The following is a 24,614-nucleotide window of genomic DNA, read 5'->3' on the forward strand; positions in this document are numbered from 1 at the left end:
TCACTAAAACAGATTTTGACCACCAACTATGCATCTCCTCAAAACCACTCTTCAAAAGTGCATAAATTAGAAAATGCCATTTTAACAATGTAATGAGAATAAGAGAAAACGTAGCTTTTTTTTTTTTTTAGCTGATGTATGATTGTCATGTGATCTCCATAATTTGAAGACTGCTCAACATATTTGGAGACAGTTTTCAGTATTGCATTTTAATAAAATTTTAATTTCACATTTGACTGCTTTGTATAGAATATGAGTGACACTCAGTACGTTTACATGGACAACAATAATCCGATAATAACCCGATGAAGACAATACTCTGATTAAGAAACTACCATGTAAACAGAAATTTCTGATTACCTTAATCCGACTAAAGTCATACTCGAAGTAAACACAAATCGAATTAAAACATGTACACACCTTAATCACACTGTTAACGTTGTGTGGGAGTTTTCAACGCATTGTGAGACAGGACACATACACTCATGGCAGTGCTCAACTGGTTGATGGCCAACAAGAGAGCACGGCTGCATCCGAAACCGTGTACTTACCTGCTATATAGTAGGTGTAATACATGTACTTCAGCTAATATACAGTATCTCACAAAAGTGAGTACACCCCTCACATTTTTGTAAATATTTGATTATATCTTTTCATGTGACAACACTGAAGAAATGACAATTTGCTACAATGTAAGGTAGTGAGTGTACAGCTTGTGTTACAGTGTAAATTTGCTGTCCCCTCAAAATAACTCACACACAGCCTTTAATGTCTAAACCGCTGGCAACAAAAGTGAGTACACCCCTAAGTGAAAATGTCCAAATTGGGCCCAATTAGCCATTTTCCCTCCCCGGTGTCATGTGACTTGTTAGTGTTACAAGGTCTCAGGTGTGAATGGGGAGCAGGTGTGTTAAATTTGGTGTCATTGCTCTCACACTCCATACTGGTCACTGGAAGTTCAACATGGCACCTCATGGCAAAGAACTCTCTGAGGATCTGAAAAAAAAGAATTGTTGCTCTACATAAAGATGGCCTAGGCTATAAGAAGATTGCCAAGACCCTGACACTGAGCTGCAGCACGGTGGCCAAGACCATACAGCGGTTTAACAGGACAGGTTCCACTCAGAACAGGCCTCGCCATGGTCGACCAAAGAAGTTGAGTGCACCTGCTCAGTGTCATATCCAGAGGTTGTCTTTGGCAAATAGACATATGAGTGCTGCCAGCATTGCTGCAGAGGTTGAAGGGGTGGGGGGGGGGGGGTCAGCCTGTCAGTGCTCAGACCATACGCCGCACACTGCATCAAATTGGTCTGCATGGCTGTCATCCCAAAAGGAAGCCTCTTCTAAAGATGATGCACAAGAAAGCCTGCACAATTTGCTGAAGACAAGCAGACTAAGGACATGGATTACTGGAACCATGTCCTGTGGTCTGATGAGACCAAGATAAGCTTATTTGGTTCAGATGGTGTCAAGCATGTGTGGCGGCAACCAGGTGAGGAGTACAAAGACAAGTGTGTCTTGCCTACACTCAAGCATGGTGGTGGGAGTGTCATGGTCTGGGGCTGCATGAGTGCTGCCGGCACTGGGGAGCTACAGTTCATTGAGGGAACCATGAATGCCAACATGTACTGTGACATACTGAAGCAGAGCATGATCAGTATGCAGTATTCCAGCATGATAACGACCCCAAACACACCTCCAAGACGACCAATGCTTTGCTAAAGAAGCTGAGGGTGAAGGTGATGGACTGGCCAAGCATGTCTCAAGACCTAAACCCTATTGAGCATCTGTGGGGCATCCTCAAACGGAAAGTGGAGGAGCACAAGGTCTCTAACATCCACCAGCTCCGTGATGCTGTCATGGAGGAGTGGAAGAGGACTCCAGTGGCAAGCTGTGAAGCTCTGGTGAACTCCATGCCCAAGAGGGTTAAGGCAGTGCTGGAAAATAATGGTGGCCACACAAAATAGACACTTTGGGCCCAATTTGGACATTTTCACTTGGGGGTGTACTCACTTTTGTTGCCAGCGGTTTAGACATTAATGGATGTGTGTTGAGTTATTTTGAGGGGACAGCATACAGTGAGGGAAAAAAGTATTTGATCCCCTGCTGATTTTGTACGTTTGCCCACTGACAAAGAAATGATCAGTCTATAATTTTAATGGTAGATTTATTTGAACAGTGAGAGACAGAATAACAACAAGAAAATCCAGAAAAACGCATGTCAAAAAAGTTATAAATTGATTTGCATTTTAATGAGGGAAATATGTATTTGACCCCTCTGCAAAACATGACTTAGTACTTGGTGGCAAAACCCTTGTTGGCAGTCACAGAGGTCAGACGTTTCTTGTAGTTGGCCACCAGGTTTGCACACATCTCAGGAGGGATTTTGTCCCACTCCTCTTTGCAGATCTTCTCCAAGTCATTAAGGTTTCGAGACTGACGTTTGCCAACTCGAACCTTCAGCACCCTCCACAGATTTTCTATGGGATTAAGGTCTGGAGACTGGCTAGGCCACTCCAGGACCTTAATGTGCTTCTTCTTGAGCCACTCTTTTGTTGCCTTGGCCGAGTGTTTTGGGTCATTGTCATGCTGGAATACCCATCCACGACCCATTTTCAAAGCCCTGGCTGAGGGAAGGAGGTTTTCACCCAAGATTTTTACGGTACATGGCCCCGTCCATCGTCCCTTTGATACGGTGAAGTTGTCCTGTCCCCTTAGCAGGAAAACACCCCCAAAGCATAATGTTTCCACCTCCATGTTTGACGGTGGGGATGGTGTTCTTGGGGTCATAGGCAGCATTCCTCCTCCTCCAAACACGGCGAGTTGAGTTGATGCCAAAGAGCTCCATTTTGGTCTCATCTGACCACAACACTTTCACCCAGTTGTCCTCTGAATCATTCAGATGTTCATTGGCAAACTTCAGACGGGCATGTATATGTGCTTTCTTGAGCAGGGGGACTTGCGGGCGCTGCAGGATTTCAGTCCTTCACGGCGTAGTGTGTTACCAATTGTTTTCGTGGTGACTATGGTCCCAGCTGCCTTGAGATCATTGACAAGATCCTCCCGTGTAGTTCTGGGCTGATTCCTCACTGTTCTCATGATCGTTGCAACTCCACGAGGTGAGATCTTGCATGGAGCCCCAGGCCGAGGAAGATTGACAGTTCTTTTGTGTTTCTTCCATTTGCGAATAATCGCACCAACTGTTGTCACCTTCTCACCAAGCTGCTTGGCAATGGTCTTGTAGCCCATTCCAGACTTATGTAGGTCTACAATCTTGTCCCTGACATCCTTGGAGAGCTCTTTGGTCTTGGCCATGGTGGAGAGTTTGGAATCTGATTGATTGACTGCTTCTGTGGACAGGTGTCTTTTATACAGGTAACAAGCTGAGATTAGGAGCACTTCCTTTAAGAGTGTGCTCCTAATCTCAGCTCATTACCTGTATAAAAGACACCTGGGAGCCAGAAATCTTTCTGATTGAGAGGGGGTCAAATACTTATTTCCCTCATTAAAATGCAAATCAATTTATAACATTTTTGACATGCGTTTTTCTGGATTTTTTTTGTTGTTATTCTGTCTCTCACTGTTCAAATAAACCTGCCATTAAAATTGTAGACTGATCATTTCTTTGTCAGTGGGCAAACGTACAAAATCAGCAGGGGATCAAATACTTTTTTCCCTCACTGTATTTACACTGTTATACAAGCTGTACACTCACTACTTTACATTGTAACAAAGTGTCATTTCTTCAGTGTTGTCACATGAAAAGATGTAATCAAATATTTACAAAAATGTGAGGGGTGTACTCACTTTTGTGAGACACTGTATATTAGGTAAGTATGCGGTTTCTGATGCAGCCCACAACTTCAAGCAATCGTCTATTTGCACATTTAGCATGACAAATAATTAACTGCACTTGAAGCTTTTGTAAAATTAAAAATGAAACATCCAAAACTGTATGTAGATACGTGAAATTCTGGAGGGAACATTGGACGGCGTGGCGAGGGGACGTAATGACGTGTGCTGTTAATCGCTTTATGTTCTATAACATGTAAAACGGAAACATGAAAGGAATATTCTAAAAGCGACTCATGTAAACACCTTAAATCACAATATTGTCTTATTCAGAATACGGTCAATAATTAGATTATTGCTGTCTGTGTAAACATAGTCATTGGGGTGTGCAAGAAAGCATTTTTAAAGTTGTCAAAACAAATAAAAATGGCAGATATTATGTTAAGGTCATAGGCACATACTGCTTATGCCCAGCATCTCTTTTTAATTCTTTGTAGAAGTGAATGCTATGGGAAACGGACTGAAAATGCTAGTTTAAGCAAAGCATAACACTTTCACAATTTCCTGTGTCAGTGTGGACCAGGCCCAAGACTTACAAGTTGACACGAGAGCACTTAGAATACTGCACAACTTTTTTCAGGTTCAGAAGGAGAAACTACATGCAGAACTAAAACAAGTTCTAAGTAGAAAAAGAAGACACCTGAAACAGAGTCACTCAAATCTCACAAGCATGGATCCTTCAAAGGAGAGGAGTGAGTCTGTGGTAAGCTAGAACCATAATAATCAAAGTTAGTGCATGATTAATTTCTCACAACAGTGCAGCTTGTTGGAAGACTAAATGCAAAAGGGTCAGAATTATCCAATAAGAGAGATTGACGTCAACATTGTAGTAGGTAGTTCAGCCTGGTATAGTACAAGTACAGTTAAATTGAGGCTGAGCTCACACGGGAAGTGAGTTGCAAGTAGTATAATTGTTATACCATTAAAGACACAACTAGATATACTAAATACCTAAGGTGAGTGTACTCAGTTGTTCATATTTAGGACAAAACAAGATACTTTAAGTATAAGAAATGTATCAAAAACTTTTCTTTAGATTAATTTTGAAAAGTATTTCATTAGAGATTTTGAATAGGGTTAAAGGTTATTAGAGTGGAGGACCATCAGAGCAATTTTCATCCAGAACTAGGGGAGTTGTGTGCTGGTTTTCTTAGATGAATGTAGCATATAAAAGGCCCCCACTACATCACATACAGTCTGGTCCATAAGCATTTGGACAGGGACACAATTTTTGTAATTTTCCCTTTTTTACACCACCACAATGGATTTTAAATTAAGCAATTAAGATGTCACTGAAGTGTACATTTTGGGTCATTATTAGAGATGCACCGATACTAAATTTCTGAGCTGATACCGATAACCGATTATTCAGAGTGATATCGGGCCAATACCGATAGTTCTGCCTTTTAAACCTTCTTATAAATTTGTAATAACCACAATTCTGAAAAAATGCAAATAAAAACTTTATTCTCTCCATTTCAATAAGGTGTTTCACAGTAACTGGTCTCATAAACAGAAAACACATTACTCAAATTAACATTAACACATGAACTAAATTCTGAAGATTAAAGATTTCTTAACTTATTGAATGTTATTAATTCATTATTAATTACTTATTAACATTAAGTGAATTCTAAAAAACCTCCTGTTAGACTCACATTCACTCACCACAAACAAAAGCATTTCTACTTCATCAGTGAACATCAAAATGGTAATGTATAGGCCTAATATGAACTTCTTTTTTTAACATTATGTAGCACTCATATGCTCTGATACAACTTTATTGAGCTACTGGGCCAGTTCTAGGTTCAGATGGAGTGGGGTAACGGTGAAAGAATTAGACCAGACACCAGGTACTTTAAATACAAAAGCCGGCAGTTTACTGAAGGTCAACAAAGACAATATATTAAACAGACATCAGAACCAATGAATTGTCCTGCAAGTAGCAAAAGGTAGGTAGAACCCACTTTAATCCTTTTTTCCCCTCTTTCCCTTTCCTTCATGTAGGTCACAAATAATTTGGTTTACCTAGCTTGTTTTATTAGATTAGACCGGTCTAAGTATCTTGTTTTAGGTTAACAGGGTGTCCCTATTTTCTCTCTCTTTTTTTATCCCTTGAATTAACTTTTTTTCTTTCCTTACAGGTGAGGAAACATTTATGTGGTTTCCAAATCAAAGTCAATGCAAGTAAAACACTCTTAAACCTTGAATCATAATATTCACAATGATGAAACAGAATACAATGTGAAGTAACACTTCAGATCCAGCTCAAGTTCAGTTTCACTTATACCTTCAAATTCAATTAAGATCAGAAAAGTTCAGTTCAGTTCCAAGGGAAAAAATTAGTCCAAACACTCCTACCGCTCTGGCAGCGAGTTTACCGGAGTCCCATCGTACACAGCAGATCCTCTCTGGCACGAAGAAGCCAAGTTGTCTCTAGAAACTTTGTCCATGGGTTTGGCTCGCCATCTTGTATCCCGTGTCTGTGTTTGTGTGTGCGCGCGCGCGCGTAGTCCCCATACGCAGCAGACCAAAGTCCAATTTCAAACAGAAACATAAAAAAATAACCAAAAAAAAAACTGAACCAGGCCATAAAAGACATAAATTATTCTAACCACTTGAATAATGCAAATACCCCTTTACAATTTCTGTGAAACGTAACATTATTGCTACATTACTGTACATGTTTAATTAGGCCTCAGAATAGCTACTAAGTACCTCTCTCCTGCCGTCAGGCCATAACATCTTTTTCCTTTACATAAGCTAAAACTCACATTTAATCACTTAACACAATATAAATTCACACTTTACTTCTTTAACTAACTCAAAGTTATTACTGGTAAGTAGTGTTTGCAGCTTTCTCCAGAGTTACATTGTTAGCTCTTTGCTCGCGTTTACAGCATTCACTTCACAACAGCATTCACAACACTTCAAGTAAAAGGGGTTGAAATTCACCAAAAACGTTGTGGTTTTCTTGTATTTAATCTTCATAAATGCCCAAACAGGTAAGTATTGTTTTTGAGCTTCTAAATCAACATTTCACAAAAGCTTTTAACTTTTTAGCTTGTTAGTCTGTCTGCTTCTCCTCTCCACTCACTGCTCAGTGCTGCTTCAAAATGGGCCAAGGCCCCTCTTAAAGGGGAAGCGTCACCACAATTCCTTACAGCCATACTTCTATTTGTTTACATTAAATCACTGTCAAACTGTTTTTAACCATTCTTAATTGTTTCTTACATGTATGTGTTTTAACTGATTAGCTTATTTATGCATTTTATAAATTATTTATTTTTGATAATTCATTGCGGGTTACAATTAACTGTAACAATAACATTAATTGGACATGAAATATACTACTCTACAAATATTTTTCTGTGCAATATATACTTTTTTGTCAACTCATCTTTATTTAAATCTTTCAACGGTGTACTGGCACTTTAATGCAGCACGGAAACAGTGCGCGATTAGCGCTGGGGGAATTATACTTGATGCTAAAACTCCCGTTTCCCGTTTCGCTGCTGCTCACTTCCGGTGTAAAATGTTAGCAATGCAGAGATAACAGGGCTTACAAACTGCAGTTTTGTCATCATTCCACACAAGAGACATCTTCTTTACACATAGCACGAAATCAATGTGTTTTCCCGCCCTCTTTTGATTGACAGGATATAATCGGCGCTGATCATCAGATGTTTTTAAACTATTGGCCGATAGCCGATAGCATGAAAAATAGCCTTTATTGGCCGATACCAATAAGCGATAGTTCTGCCTTTTATGCCGTCTTTTAAATTAATAACAATTAATTCCACAATTCTGAAAGAAATGCAAGTAAAAATTTTATTCTCTCAGTGCATCTCTCATCTGTGCATCTCTAGTCATTATCCATCTGTAATGTGAAGCGCTGTCCTATCAGTTTTGCAGCATTTGACTGAATCTAAGCAGAAACTACAGCTCTATACATTCAGAATTCACCCTGCTACTTCTATTAGCAGTCACATCATCAATAAACGCCAGTGACCCAGTTCCATTGGCAGCCATGCATGCCCATACCATAACACTGCCTAGACATGTTTGACAGGTGATGTCGAATGCTTTAGATCATGGGCCCTTCCTTTCCTTTTCCATACTTTCCCCATCATTCTGGTACAGGTTAATCTTGCATCAGAACTGCTCAGGCATTTTTTAGAGGTTTGTTAGCAAAGTCAAATTTGGCCTTTCTCTTCTTGAGTGTTACCAGTGGTTTGTATCTTGAGGTACACCATCTGTATTTACATTCATGAATGTGTCTCTTGAATGTAGACTTGATTGTATGCCTACCTCCTCCAGAGTGTTCTTGACTTGGCTAGATGTTGTGAAGGGGTTTTTCTTCAACAAGGAAAGAATTCTGCAATCAACCACTTTAGTTCTCTTCTGTGGACTTCAGACCTGTGGGTATTGCTGAGCTCACTAGTGCATTCCTTCTTTTTACGAATGTACCAAATTGGTGATTTTGCCACAAGTTTCTTCTATCTCTCTGATAGGTCTTTTTTGTTTTTTTTAGTCTAATGATGGCCTCCTTCAGTTACATCGACACCTCTTTGGACCACATATTGAGAGTTCCCATAAACACTTACCAAATGAAAATTCAATGCTTAGAATCAACTCCAGACCTTGTATCTCCTTAATTTGTCATGATATAATGAGGAAACAGGCCACACCTGGCCATGAAACTGTTTATCAAGCAATTGTCCGATTACTTTTGAGCCTGTGAAAATGCAGGGCCTCTGTAAAAAATGGCTGTAATTCCTAAAAGGTTAATGCAATATTTTTGTTAAACCCCTTGAATTAAAGCTGAAAGTCTACACTTCAGTCAGGGGCATTTTGTAGGATTTGAAAACATCAGGGGCTAATGTCTTAAAAAGCATTCATGATACAATTTGTCATGTTTTTCAAATGATTTCAAATGACTGCCAATTTGTCCAGGACTGGCCGTCCCAAGTAATTCAGCCCAAGAGCAGACCATCTGATGCAAAAATAAGTCATTTCATCACAGGATCTGCTAGTAATTCTTGCAACTGTTGGTGTCAAAGTGCATGCTTCTACAATCAGAAAGAGGTTGCACAAATTTGACCTCCATGTGAGGTGTGCCTGGAAAAAGCCTTTGCAAGACTACAGTTAATCACTGAGCATATAGACAAAGACCAGGCCTTCTGGAATAATGTGCTCTGGACAGACGAATCAAAGATAGAGTTGTTTGGCCACAGTAACAGAAGACATGTTTGGTGCTGACCAAAGACAGCTTTTCAGGAGAAGCACCTCATACCAACTGTGAAGCACAGTGGTGGAAATGTTATGGTTTGGGGTTGCTTCACTCCCTCAGGGACTGGACAGCTTGCATTCATTGATTCAACTATGAATTCTGCATCATATCAAAGAGTGCTTGAAGATAATGTGAGGCCATCTGTTGAAGTAAAACTTAAACTGGACCTTTCAACAGGATAATGATCCTAAGCACAATAGCAAATCCACCAAGGAATGTCTCAAAAAGAAGAAATGGATGTTTGGAATGGCCAAGTCAAAGCCCAGCTTTGAATACCAGTGCAATGTTGTGGGGGATTCGAAACGGGCAGTACGTGCAAGAAAACCCACAAACATCTTGCAACTGAAAGAATATTGCATGCCTATAAGAAGTTATTTCTGGGGGCAATACTAGTTTCTGAGGCCAAAGGTGTACTTACTTTTTACACAGACAAATATTATATCTATTGATATTTCTGTTGAATAAATGATTGAAAAAGTTCATTTTGGTTGTGGTTTTGTTCAATTTCATTAATAGATATTAGAGATGCACTGATGTATCGGCCAATAAACGGTATCGGCTGATAAAGGCTATTTTTCCCGCTATGGGCTATTGGCCGATAATTTAAAAACATCCAATGATCAGGGCCGATTCTATCCTGTAAATCAAAAGAGGGCGGGAAAACACATCGATTTCATGCTGTGAGTAAAGAAGATGTCTCTTGTGTGGAATGATGACAAAACTGCAGTTTGTAAGCTCTGTAATCTCTGCACTGCTAACATTTTACGAGATTCCCTCCCAACCTCGCACTGAACTAAAGGGCCAGTTCACCATAGAATTTAAAGGGGCAATACACCGTAGATTTAAGTGAGTGACAAAAAAAATGTATATATTTCACAGAAAAATATTTGTAGAGTAGTATATTTCATATGCAGTTAATGTTAATATGAGTTAATATCATCAAAAAAAGTTTGTATTAGACCTTTATATTACCAGTTTGGTGTCAGTGATGAAGTTGAAATGCTTTTGTTTGTCGTGATTGAATGTGAGACTAACAGGAGGTATTTTAAAATTAAGTCAATTACTTCTGTTAATATGAATTAATAACATTCAATAAATTAAAAATCTTAGTTTAATCTTCAGAATTTAGAAATGTGTTAATGTTAATTTGAGTAATGTGTTTTCTGTTTATGAGAGCAGTAACTGTGAAACAACCTGTTGAAATGGAGAGAATAAAGTTTTTATTTGCATTTCTTTCAGAGTTGTGGAATTAATTATTATTAATTTAAAAGAATGCATGAAAGGCAAAACTATCGGTATTGGTCATCGTATCGGCCGATATCACTCTGAATAATCGGTTATTGTATCGGCTGAGAAATTTAGTATCTCTAATAGATACTGTTTCAAAGATGATCAAATGTTTGTTTCTCCAAATATGTCAAAAAAGCCAACCATTTCTAAGGGGTGTGCTTTTTCACATGTCTGTGTGTACATAAGTTGTGTAATGAGTTTTAAAAATCTTTACAGAAGCAGGAGAAGAGCCATCTATCAGAGGTAGTGGAGGTGGTGGTAGAGACAGACGCTGAGGTAGGAGCCAGTGGTTACAGTGTCACGGGTGGAGGAACAAAGGGGATCTTTATCAAAGATGTCTTGAAAGACTCACCTGCAGCAAAACATCTCAGCCTCCAGAAAGGTGAGACCTTAATATTCAGTTCCACAATTTGTAGTAGCACTTCCTCATCTCTTCAAGATGTTTCTTTATCATTTTCATAAAATATCCCATACATCATATCCTAAAATGACTTCTGTTATGTTTGTGCATTTATGCACTGCCGAAATCCTTATTTGTTTGTTTGTTTACTTACAGATTTAAGGAGTTTGGCTGCATTTTGATTGATCTCTGAGTGTTTGAATAATGATGTGCTTCTATAGGAGATCAGCTGCTTAGTGCCAGAGTGTATTTTGATAATGTGAAATATGAAGATGCTCTGAAGATCCTCCAGTGTGCAGAACCTTATAAAGTGTCATTCTTCTTGAAGAGGACTGTGGCTCAAACTGAAGTGACTGGTCATCTAGATGCACCGCATATTGAGCAAAGAGGACCTAAGGCTAAGATGCAAAAAATGGTAAATGGCAAAATGTTCTAAGAAAACAGTTTTTTTTTTTCAATGTTACTTGTATATTTTACTTATAGAACTTCTACCTAATATACAGCCATAAGGGCACCTGTTAAAACATTATGTTTCCTTTCAGAGTGTGAGAAGTGTGAAACAATTCAAAGCCAAGAAGAAAAGAGGAGGAAGATTTGGATTGAAAAGGCTAAAAAAGAGAACAAGCGCTGAAGCAGAAATGGACATTGAGGGACCATCAGGTAGATTGGACTTTACTCCAGTTGATGTGGAGTTTGCACTTCCAAAGTTTAAACTGAAAAAAAAACATGGAAAAGTCACTGCAGAGCGTTCGGGACATTTAGAAAGTATGAAGCTTAATGATGAGGAGACAAGAAATATTAAATTTCCAAAGAGTAAAATAAAATCATCCATAGAAGGTACACAACTTTCAACACCAAAAGGAGAAATAGAGATGCAAAAGGACAAAGGAAAAAGCCCAAATTCGCAAATGAAAGATATTAATGAATGTGTGCAAGGAAAGAAAATCAGCATGGCAACTGACATATCAGTACCAAATCTAAATCTAGACACAAAACAAAGACCTGAAGATGAAGCTGATGGATTCATGGCTAAAGGGGCAAATGTGCTGTTTATTAACTTTGAAGGCACTGGTGTCAAATGTGGGGACATTAGGATGCCATCCACTGAGATATCATTAGTAAAAAGTAAAGATGAAAGAGAAATTGTCCTAGAAAGACATTCTGGAAAAGGAGAAAAGATTAAAATGCCTAAGATTGACATTTCCATGCCAGAAATAAAATCACCTGAAGTTGATATTAACATACATGGGCCTGAGATCAACAATGGCAATTTTCATGTGCCAGATATTGACATATCACTGCCAAAAATAAAAGTTAAAAATGTTGAGCTTAAAGGTGAGGACAGTAAAGGGGGGAAGTATCAGATTCCTATGACTGATCTTTCCTTACCAACAATGAAGTTACCCGAGGGGAATATTAAAGTGCAAGGCCCTGATGTGAAAACAGGTCATGTTGGAATATATTCCATGGACATATCATTACCAAAAGGGATGGCTAAAGGAGAAATTGACTTTGAAGGACATTCTGGAAAAGCAGATAAAAGTGACTTGTCAAAGCTTGACATTTCCTTACCAAAAGGAACATCACCCAAGGTTGACATCAGTGTTGAGGGTCCTGAGATCAAGGGCATAAAGGTTCACATGCCAGATATTGACATCTCTATGCCAAAAGGAAATGTAAAAGGAGGCGCCAATCTTGAAGGCGAGGGTGGTAAAGGGGGGAAGTTTAAAATGCCAAAGGTTGATCTTTCACTACCAAGAATGAAGTTACCAGAGGGTAAGATTAACGTGGAAGGCCCTGATATCGAAGTTGGGAAATTTGACATGCCGTCAATTGACATTTCATTACCAAAAGGGATGGGTAAAGGAGAAATTGACATTGATGGACTGTCTGGAAAAGGAGGAAAGATAGACTTACCAAAGATGGACATTTCCTTACCAGTAGTAAAACCCCCTGACCTTGATGTCAGAGTGGAGGGTCCCGAGATCAAAGGTGGAAAGTTTCACATGCCAGATATTGACTTCTCACTGCCAAAAGGAAAAATAAAAGGGGGTGTTGATGTCAAAGGTGAGGCAGATAAAGGAGGGAGGTTTCAACTGCCAAAGGTTGATCTTTCACTACCAAGAATGAAGTTACCAGAGGGTAAGATTAATGCGGAAGGCCCTGATATCAAAGTCGGGAAAATTGACATGCCTGCAATGGACATTTCATTACCAAAAGGGAAAGTTGATATGTCATCCACTGACATTTCATTACCAAAAGGGATGGGTAAAGGAGAAATTGACATTGAAGGACTGTCTGGAAAAGGAGGAAAGATAGACTTGCCAAATCTTGACATTTCCTTACCAAATGTAAAACCAACCATGGTTGATATCAGTGGTGGTGGTCCTAAGATCAAGGGCATAAAGGTTCACATGCCAGATATTGACATCGCTATGCCAAAAGGAAATGTAAAAGGAGGCGCCAATCTTGAAGGCGAGGGTGGTAAAGGGGGGAAGTTTAAAATGCCAAAGGTTGATCTTTCACTACCAAGAATGAAGTTACCAGAGGGTAAGATTAACGTGGAAGGCCCTGATATCAAAGTTGGGAAATTTGACATGCCGTCAATTGACATTTCATTACCCAAAGGGAAGGTTAAAGGAGGAATTGATATTGAAAGACAGTCTGGAAATCAAGGAACGACTGACTTACCAAAGATGGACATTTCCTTACCAGTAGTAAAACCCCCTGACCTTGATGTCAGAGTGGAGGGTCCCGAGATCAAAGGTGGAAAGTTTCACATGCCAGATATTGACTTCTCACTGCCAAAAGGAAAAATAAAAGGGGGTGTTGATGTCAAAGGTGAGGCAGATAAAGGAGGGAGGTTTCAACTGCCAAAGGTTGATCTTTCACTACCAAGAATGAAGTTACCAGAGGGTAAGATTAACCTGGAAGGCCCTGATATCAAAGTTGGGAAATTTGACATGCCGTCAATTGACATTTCATTACCAAAAGGGAAAGTTGACATGCCATCCATTGATGTTTCATTACCAAAAGGGAAGGCTAAAGGAGAAATTGACATTGAAGGACAGTCTGGAAAAAGAGGAAAGATTGACTTACCAAAGATAGACGTTTCCTTACCAAAAGTAAAACCTGCTGAGCTTGATGTCAGTGTTGATGGTCGAGAGATGAAGGGTGGCAAATTTCATGTGCCAGATATTGACATCTCACTGCCAAAAGTAAAAGTAAAAGGAGGTGTCAATCTTGAAGGTGAGTGTGGTAACAGGGGTGAGTTTAAAATGCCAAAGGATGATTTTTCCCTACCAAGAATGAAGTTACCAGAGGGCAAGATTAATGTGGAAGGCCCTGATATCAACGTCAGGAAAGTTTACATGCCATCAATTGACATTTCATTACCAACAGGGAAGGCTAAAGGAGAAATTGATATCGAAAGACCATCTGGAAATCAAGGAACGATTGATTTACCAAAGATGGACATTTCCTTACCAACAGTAAAACCCCCTTACCTTGATATCAGTGTTGAGGTTCCAGAGATCAAAGATGGAAAGTTTCACATGCCAGATATTGACTTCTCACTGCCAAAAGGAAAAATAAAAGGGTGTGTTGATCTCAAAGGTGAGGCAGATAAAGGAGGACGGTTTCAACTGCCAAAGGTTGATCTTTCACTACCAAGAATGAAGTTACCAGAGGGTAAGATTAATGTCGAAGGCCCTGATATCAAAGTTGGGAAAATTGACATGCCATCAATTGACATTTCATTACCAAAAGGGATGGGTAAAGGAGAAATTGACATTGATGGACTGTCTGGAAAAGGAGGAAAGATAGACTTACCAAAGATGGACATTTCCTTACCAGTAGTAAAACCCCCTGACCTTGATGTCAGAGTGGAGGGTCCCGAGATCAAAGGTGGAAAGTTTCACATGCCAGATATTGACTTCTCACTGCCAAAAGGAAAAGTAAAAGGGGGTGTTGATGTCAAAGGTGAGGGAGATAAAGGAGGGAGGTTTCAACTGCCAAAGGTTGATCTTTCACTACCAAGAATGAAGTTACCAGAGGGTAATATTAATGTGGAAGGCCCTGATATCAAAGTTGGGAAAATTGACATGCCATCAATTGACATTTCATTACCAACAGCGATGGGTAAAGGAGAAATTGATATTGAAGGACTGTCTGGAAAAGGAGGAAAGATAGACTTGCCAAATCTTGACATTTCCTTACCAAATGTAAAACCAACCATGGTTGATATCAGTGTTGGTGGTCCTGAGATCAAGGGCAGAAAGTTTCACATGCCAGATATTGACATCTCTATGCCAAAAGGAAATGTAAAAGGAGGCGCCGATTTTGAAGGCGAGGGTGGTAAAGGGGGGAAGTTTAAAATGCCAAAGGTTGATCTTTCACTACCAAGAATGAAGTTACCAGAGGGTAAGATTAATGTGGAAGGTGCTGATATCAAAGTCGGGAAAATTGACATGCCTGCAATTGACATTTCATTACCAAAAGGGAAGGTTAAAGGAGAAATTGATATTGAAAGACAGTCTGGAAATCAAGGAAAGATAGACTTACCAAAGATGGACATTTCCTTACCAGTAGTAAAACCCCCTGACCTTGATGTCAGAGTGGAGGGTCCCGAGATCAAAGGTGGAAAGTTTCACATGCCAGATCTTGACTTCTCACTGCCAAAAGGAAAAGTAAAAGGGGGTGTTGATGTCAAAGGTGAGGCAGATAAAGGAGGGAGGTTTCAACTGCCAAAGGTTGATCTTTCACTACCAAGAATGAAGTTACCAGAGGGTAAGATTAACCTGGAAGGCCCTGATATCAAAGTTGGGAAATTTGACATGCCGTCAATTGACATTTCATTACCAAAAGGGAAAGTTGACATGCCATCCATTGATGTTTCATTACCAAAAGGGAAGGCTAAAGGAGAAATTGACATTGAAGGACAGTCTGGAAAAAGAGGAAAGATTGACTTACCAAAGATAGACGTTTCCTTACCAAAAGTAAAACCTGCTGAGCTTGATGTCAGTGTTGATGGTCGAGAGATGAAGGGTGGCAAATTTCATGTGCCAGATATTGACATCTCACTGCCAAAAGTAAAAGTAAAAGGAGGTGTCAATCTTGAAGGTGAGTGTGGTAACAGGGGTGAGTTTAAAATGCCAAAGGATGATTTTTCCCTACCAGGAATGAAGTTACCAGAGGGCAAGATTAATGTGGAAGGCCCTGATATCAACATCAGGAAAGTTTACATGCCATCAATTGACATTTCATTACCAACAGGGAAGGCTAAAGGAGAAATTGATATCGAAAGACCATCTGGAAATCAAGGAACGATTGATTTACCAAAGATGGACATTTCCTTACCAACAGTAAAACCCCCTTACCTTGATATCAGTGTTGAGGTTCCAGAGATCAAAGATGGAAAGTTTCACATGCCAGATATTGACTTCTCACTGCCAAAAGGAAAAATAAAAGGGGGTGTTGATCTCAAAGGTGAGGCAGATAAAGGAGGACGGTTTCAACTGCCAAAGGTTGATCTTTCACTACCAAGAATGAAGTTACCAGAGGGTAAGATTAATGTCGAAGGCCCTGATATCAAAGTTGGGAAAATTGACATGCCATCAATTGACATTTCATTACCAAAAGGGATGGGTAAAGGAGAAATTGACATTGATGGACTGTCTGGAAAAGGAGGAAAGATAGACTTACCAAAGATGGACATTTCCTTACCAGTAGTAAAACCCCCTGACCTTGATGTCAGAGTGGAGGGTCCCGAGATCAAAGGTGGAAAGTTTCACATGCCAGATATTGACTTCTCACTGCCAAAAGGAAAAGTAAAAGGGGGTGTTGATGTCAAAGGTGAGGGAGATAAAGGAGGGAGGTTTCAACTGCCAAAGGTTGATCTTTCACTACCAAGAATGAAGTTACCAGAGGGTAATATTAATGTGGAAGGCCCTGATATCAAAGTTGGGAAAATTGACATGCCATCAATTGACATTTCATTACCAACAGCGATGGGTAAAGGAGAAATTGACATTGAAGGACTGTCTGGAAAAGGAGGAAAGATAGACTTGCCAAATCTTGACATTTCCTTACCAAATGTAAAACCAACCATGGTTGATATCAGTGTTGGTGGTCCTGAGATCAAGGGCAGAAAGTTTCACATGCCAGATATTGACATCTCTATGCCAAAAGGAAATGTAAAAGGAGGCGCCGATTTTGAAGGCGAGGGTGGTAAAGGGGGGAAGTTTAAAATGCCAAAGGTTGATCTTTCACTACCAAGAATGAAGTTACCAGAGGGTAAGATTAATGTGGAAGGTGCTGATATCAAAGTCGGGAAAATTGACATGCCTGCAATTGACATTTCATTACCAAAAGGGAAGGTTAAAGGAGAAATTGATATTGAAAGACAGTCTGGAAATCAAGGAACGATTGACTTACCAAAGATGGACATTTCCTTACCAGTAGTAAAACCCCCTGACCTTGATGTCAGAGTGGAGGGTCCCGAGATCAAAGGTGGAAAGTTTCACATGCCAGATCTTGACTTCTCACTGCCAAAAGGAAAAGTAAAAGGGGGTGTTGATGTCAAAGGTGAGGCAGATAAAGGAGGGAGGTTTCAACTGCCAAAGGTTGATCTTTCACTACCAAGAATGAAGTTACCAGAGGGTAAGATTAACCTGGAAGGCCCTGATATCAAAGTTGGGAAATTTGACATGCCGTCAATTGACATTTCATTACCAAAAGGGAACGTTGACATGCCATCCATTGATGTTTCATTACCAAAAGGGAAGGCTAAAGGAGAAATTGACATTGAAGGACAGTCTGGAAAAAGAGGAAAGATTGACTTACCAAAGATAGACGTTTCCTTACCAAAAGTAAAACCTGCTGAGCTTGATGTCAGTGTTGATGGTCGAGAGATGAAGGGTGGCAAATTTCATGTGCCAGATATTGACATCTCACTGCCAAAAGTAAAAGTAAAAGGAGGTGTCAATCTTGAAGGTGAGTGTGGTAACAGGGGTGAGTTTAAAATGCCAAAGGATGATTTTTCCCTACCAGGAATGAAGTTACCAGAGGGCAAGATTAATGTGGAAGGCCCTGATATCAACGTCAGGAAAGTTTACATGCCATCAATTGACATTTCATTACCAACAGGGAAGGCTAAAGGAGAAATTGATATCGAAAGACCATCTGGAAATCAAGGAACGATTGATTTACCAAAGATGGACATTTCCTTACCAACAGTAAAACCCCCTTACCTTGATATCAGTGTTGAGGTTCCAGAGATCAAAGATGGAAAGTTTCACATGCCAGATATTGACTTCTCACTGCCAAAAGGAAAAATAAAAGGGGGTGTTGATCTCAAAGGTGAGGCAGATAAAGGAGGACGGTTTCAACTGCCAAAGGTTGATCTTTCACTACCAAGAATGAAGTTACCAGAGGGTAAGATTAATGTCGAAGGCCCTGATATCAAAGTTGGGAAAATTGACATGCCATCAATTGACATTTCATTACCAAAAGGGATGGGTAAAGGAGAAATTGACATTGATGGACTGTCTGGAAAAGGAGGAAAGATAGACTTACCAAAGATGGACATTTCCTTACCAGTAGTAAAACCCCCTGACCTTGATGTCAGAGTGGAGGGTCCCGAGATCAAAGGTGGAAAGTTTCACATGCCAGATATTGACTTCTCACTGCCAAAAGGAAAAGTAAAAGGGGGTGTTGATGTCAAAGGTGAGGGAGATAAAGGAGGGAGGTTTCAACTGCCAAAGGTTGATCTTTCACTACCAAGAATGAAGTTACCAGAGAGTAATATTAATGTGGAAGGCCCTGATATCAAAGTTGGGAAAATTGACATGCCATCAATTGACATTTCATTACCAACAGCGATTGGTAAAGGAGAAATTGACATTGAAGGACTGTCTGGAAAAGGAGGAAAGATAGACTTGCCAAATCTTGACATTTCCTTACCAAATGTAAAACCAACCATGGTTGATATCAGTGTTGGTGGTCCTGAGATCAAGGGCAGAAAGTTTCACATGCCAGATATTGACATCTCTATGCCAAAAGGAAATGTAAAAGGAGGCGCCGATTTTGAAGGCGAGGGTGGTAAAGGGGGGAAGTTTAAAATGCCAAAGGTTGATCTTTCACTACCAAGAATGAAGTTACCAGAGGGTAAGATTAATGTCGAAGGCCCTGATATCAAAGTTGGGAAAATTGACATGCCATCAATTGACATTTCATTACCAAAAGGGAAGGTTAAAGGAGAAATTGATATTGAAAGACAGTCTGGAAATCAAGGAACGATTGACTTACCAAAGATGGACATTTCCTTACCAATAGTAAAACCCCCTGACCTTGATGTCAGAGTGGAGGGTCCCGAGATCAAAGGTGGAAAGATTCACATGCCAGATATTGACTTCTCACTGCCAAAAGGAAAAATAAAAGGGGGTGTTGATGTCAAAGCTGAGACAGATAAAGGAGGGAGGTTTCAAATGCCAAAGGTTGATCTGTCACTACCAAGAATGAAGTTACCAGAGGGTAATATTAACGTGGAAGACCCTGATATCAAAGTTGGGAAATTTGACATGCCGTCAATTGACATTTCATTACCTAAAGGGAACGTTGACATGCCATCCATTGATGTTTCATTACCAAAAGGGAAGGCTAAAGGAGAAATTGACATTGAAGGACAGTCTGGAAAAAGAGGAAAGATTGACTTACCAAAGATAGACTTTTCCTTACCAAAAGTAAAACCTGCTGAGCTTGATGTCAGTGTTGAGGGTGGAGAGATGAAGGGTGGCAAGTTTCATGTGCCAGATATTGACTTCTCACTACCAAAAGTAAAAGTAAAAGGGGGTGTCAATCATGAAGGTGAGGATGGTGAAGGGGGGAAGTTTAAAATGCCCAATGTTGATTTTTCTCTACCAAGAGTGAAGTTACCCAAGGGAAAGATTAAGGTGGAAGGTCCTGATATCAAAGAAGGGAAAGTTTACATGCCATACACTGACATTTCTTTACCAAAAGGGAAAGCTAAAGTTGAAATTGACATTGAAGGTTTGTCTGGAAAAAGAGCAAAGCTTGACTTGCCAAAACTTGACATTTGCTTACCAAAAGTAAAACCACATACGCTTAATGTCAGTGTTGAGGGTCCAGATATCAAAGGTGGCAAGTTTCACATACCAGATATTGACATCCACTTGCCAAAAGGAAAAGGAAAAGGGGGTGCTAATTTTGAAGTTATGCCTGATAAAGGGGAGATGTTTCAAATGCCCATGGTTGATCTTTCACTACCAGGAATGTTATTGCCAGAGGGGAAGGTTACTTTGGAAAGTAACCTCCCTGATATCAAAGTTGGAAAAGTTGACATGCCATCCCTTGATATATCATTACCAAAAGTACAGGCTAAAGGAGAAATTGACATTGAAGGACCTTCTGGAAAAGGAGGAAATATTGATTTGCCAAAGATTGACATTTCTTTACCAAAAGTAACACTGCCTAAGGTTGATAACAGTGGTAAAGGCCCTGAGATAAAGGATGGACAGTTTCACATTCCTGGTATTGATATCTCCTTGCCAAAAGGAAAAGGGGGTGTTGATCTTGATGGTGAGGCTGATAAAGGTGGAAAGTTCCATATGCCCAAGGTTGATTTTTCTATACCGAAATTGAAATCTCCAAATATTGAGGGACCTGATGGTGGAAAAGTCACTATGCCAGCTATTGATCAATCACTTCCAAAAGGAAAAGCTGAGGGATTTGGTAATTTTGAAAGTGATATTGCTATGTGGGGAAAGCTACATATGCCTGACCTTGAACTTTCATTACCGAAAATTAAATCACCAAATAGTGAGTCAAAAATTCACAGACCAGACATAAATGATATAAATATGCCTGATGCCAGCGTTTGTGGAAGCAAAGGTGGTAATTTAAAATTGTCAACCGTAAAGCTACCAAGTGTTGATATATCAGCACCTAAGGTTGATCTTGACTTTGGTATTTCCAAAGGTAAAGGCACTGATAGAGAGGATATTGAACTTCTCAAAGCTGAGGGCAGCAGGCCATCATCTGGAGCAAGTTTTGACATCCCAGATGTGACTCTAAAAATGCCTAAAATTCCACTGCCTAAATTTGGGGGAAAATGTAAAAGTGAAGACACCCAAGTAGAAGCACTTAGCTCATCTGCTAATTTGGATATAGAACAAAATATGCCATCTGTAGGGATAAATGCTGATGGAAAAGTAAAAGGCAAAATAAAGAAGCTACAACCTGAAGGAGATGTGAATGCTTCGCTTGATTTGGGAGCAGAAAGCAAGGAGCATTTTAAGGCTCCAACATTAGATACAAAGGCAAAGGTCAAAATGCCCTCAGTGGAGATAGCCCTGACAGCCCCATACATACCAGAGAGAGAGGCATTGCTGCCAAAATCTGAGATTGATGTATCTGAGGCAGATATCAACGCTTATGAGGGAGGTTTAAAAATCCCAAAGATGCCAACTGTTGATATATCAGTACCAAAAGTAGATTTGGATGTTGTCCTACCAAAAGTAAAGCAAGATGCATTAGTTGACCCCAGCTCTTCTAACCTCAACCTTGAAAGAGATAACCTAAAGTTACCACATATCAAAATGCCAAAAGTTGATATATTACTACCTCAATACAAAACAGCTGGCACTGACACACCAGATGTAGAACTGAAAGGCAAATATGGGAAATTCAAGATGCCAAAAATTAGAATGCCAGCAGTGGAAATATCATTACCACATCGAAAAACGGTTGTGTATTCTTCAGATTTGGACATCAACCTACACAGTGGGAAATGTAAGATATCTGATGTCAAAGTGCCCTACATAGATGTTTCAGTACCCCATGGTAGAATAGACATTGAATCTCCAGATTTGAAAACAGAAGGACAAAATGCAAAGTTGCCAAATATTACTCAGCCAACTGTGGATATATCCCTGCTAAAAGGGAATGAAGTTCAAGAAATGGACACAGAAGGATGGCAAAAATTAAAGATTCCAACAATAGATACACAGGGCCCAGTGAAACATCTTGAATTGGATATCGGATTATCAAAAGATGGTAAAAAGGAAAAAAAGTTTGAGCTTCCCAGTATTGACCTCAGCCCCTTGTATTCAGAGGAGAAAGTCAAGGGACCAAAAGTAAAAGGTACCAAGTTCAATATTGGAATGTCTAAAGTAAAAACTTCTACATTGGAGACAGATGTAAGTAAGTCTAGTAATGTGAATGCAGGTCAGCATTTATCCTCAAAGTTGTCTAATATCAAACTGCCTGAAATAGAAATTTTTGAATCTAATGTAAAAAGCAAATGTCAAAGAAAACTGGTGTCAACAGAATGTACCCCTACAGATGCTGGTTCTTTAACTTCACCTGAAGCCAAAGTCAACATTAAATCACCAAAAGGATCTTCCCTGACCACAAATCCTGAAATACAGTATGAGGGCCCTCATATCCCTAAAGTAACAAAAGCAGTTTTTGTTTTGGTTAATTCCCAAACAGAAAGCTATGTTACCATAACTAGCAAAGCAAGTGCTGAGACTGTAGATAAGAAAATTAAAGTGCCAAAAATCATAAAGAAGCAAAGCTTTGAAAAGTCACATTCAAAGGGTAAAGGAACAAATTCTGGGGAGGAGGAGGAAAATGATGAAGAGTTAAAAACAGGAGAATTTAGGTTGCCAAAACCTGAGCTTTCTTCACTATTCTCAAAAAATGTGGGAGAAGAGGAGAAATTGGAGATGGGCATGGAACCTGAGAATAAGAATAGCACAGAAGTTAGCAAAGGCACTAAAGATAAATCAGGAAAAATATCATTTCCGGGTTTCAAGAAGAAATCTGTAAAAGGTGATGAGGAGAGTGAAAATGGCTGTGTAGTGTCCTCAAAAGCCAGGGTGGAAATGTTAAAAGAAAAGCAAGGCTCTGAGTCTCCAGTACCAAATATTTCAATTGGATCTGCCTCAGGAAAGAACAGAACACAAAAAGAGGTTGGATCCATAGAAGATATTAGAAGCAGTCAAGAGTTGGAAGAAAAAGAGGAGATATCTTGGTTTAAAATCCCCAAAGTCACTCTTAGGCCCCATTCCACTGGCATCCTGCAGATCACACCAGAGGGATCTCCAAAGGACAGCAAGTCATCTTTACAGTACTCCAGTGAAGAGATTTCTGGAGGTTTCTACAGGAGGATGCCAAATACTGAATTTTCTACTCAGGATGTTTCTCCAAAACACACAGTCACCACAACAAAAGAAGGGACTTTCACTGTGGTAACAGAATCAGCAAGTAGCAGCTCAAGTACACAATGGAATCAGTAAATTAGGGGTAAATCGAAGTATAGTGGAATATTTTTATATTGTTGTTGCTTTTTCGGTGCTATACAGAATGAATGTATTTACATAAATACAGTCACTATATAATGTAGCACACATTTTATTTCATATACTTGCACTGACCAGTCAATATTATTCTTTATGCAAATAATTACTTTCTTCAATTAGATTATTAGTACTACTTCTCATACCTGCAAGTCATGCATTAGATCGTATAAACACATAGGTGAAAATTAATCACAAGGTGAGTGGAATTTGAGGTAGAATTTTTTTTTATTGGAAACATAATAGTTTTTGAAGCTTCATATGTTCGTGTTAACTTTTTTTTTTTAATTATTATTATTATTGAAGCTGAACATGTGTTTCTTCCCTTATATAAGAGGAATATTGTTTTAATAAATAACACCTAAACTGTAGAAGAATGAACTGTATATATTTAAATATTTTTTAAATAAAAATTATTTTTAGTGCCATGAATTGATTTAACATGAAAATTAATAAAAAATTTAAAGACACATAATATAATATAATATAATATAATATAATATAATATAATATAATATAATATAATATAATATAATGACTTTTAGTAATATTTAAATGCATTAAAATGTGATGCAATGATGTGTACAATGATGTTGATGTGTCTGTGTGGGAATGGTTTGTGTTCTTGATTTTGGTCTTGATTGAGTGTGCATTGTGAAATTCTTTGGCGCATAATTTTTCATAATTTCAATCATGATCTGAGTATGAAATTAATATAAAATGCAGACCATTATTACTGTATAGTTTTTAGCATGTCCTTTACATTTCATTTTTAAAGCACAATTTCTCAGCTTGATGAAATATTAAATAAAATATTTTACCTGCTCTTTCATTACTCTGAATTTCTGCAGTCTTTACTGTTAGATAAGACAGTGCCTTTTGCTGTTCATGTAGTGTATATAGTATTATGCAAATAATAAACATTAATCATAAATAACATTATAAATAATGTCTAACTGGGTCCTTGTGGAATTGAAAATCAACATTTCTGAATTTGAATGAGGACTTAAGCTGTGGGTTTCTTTGTTTGTTTTTTTGTTTGTTTGTTTGTTTTTACATTATTTGTGGTTTAACAACTGGAATAAAGTAATAGCAATGCCATATGCATTTAATGTAAAATTAATAGTCTCAGTGCATATATACATATGCACATACAAAAAAAAAAACATTAATTGCACCACCCAGTGTAAAGCCCAAAGCTCACATACTGTATGCACTCCACTCTCCTGCTCAGTTGACTGTAAAAAAATTAAATACAAAAAAAGAAAGAAAGAAAATGAGCAAATGAGTTCCAAGTTTCTTTATCATTCCAGTGCCCTTTTTCATATATATATATATATATATATATATATATATATATATATATATATATATATATATATATATATATATATATATA

At 38.8% G+C, this 24,614-nt stretch overlaps 1 protein-coding gene and 1 long non-coding RNA gene across 2 annotated transcripts in view; one reads left to right on the plus strand and one right to left on the minus strand.

Annotated features, from left to right (window-relative positions):
* The window catches only part of prx (periaxin), a 33,809-nt gene extending 9,759 nt beyond the window's left edge, over positions 1–24,050 (plus strand). Inside the window, exons 4-7 of the mRNA XM_047153179.2 lie at positions 4,433–4,555; positions 10,652–10,817; positions 11,057–11,250; positions 11,378–24,050. Of these exons, the coding sequence (XP_047009135.2) occupies positions 4,523–4,555; positions 10,652–10,817; positions 11,057–11,250; positions 11,378–23,155 (12,171 nt within the window). The 5' untranslated portion in view covers positions 4,433–4,522 and the 3' untranslated portion in view covers positions 23,156–24,050. The remainder of the gene's footprint in view (positions 1–4,432; positions 4,556–10,651; positions 10,818–11,056; positions 11,251–11,377) is intronic.
* On the minus strand, positions 5,707–8,220 carry LOC124628031 (uncharacterized). The gene is made up of 2 exons (XR_006982416.2): positions 6,808–8,220; positions 5,707–6,335 (listed from the first exon to the last, which is right to left on the minus strand). It is a non-coding gene; the product is annotated as an uncharacterized LOC124628031 (long non-coding RNA).
* Positions 24,051–24,614: the final 564 nt, after the last annotated feature.

The sequence above is a fragment of the Ictalurus punctatus genome, chromosome 4 (assembly GCF_001660625.3).
Source record: "Ictalurus punctatus breed USDA103 chromosome 4, Coco_2.0, whole genome shotgun sequence".
Lineage (NCBI taxonomy): Eukaryota > Metazoa > Chordata > Actinopteri > Siluriformes > Ictaluridae > Ictalurus > Ictalurus punctatus.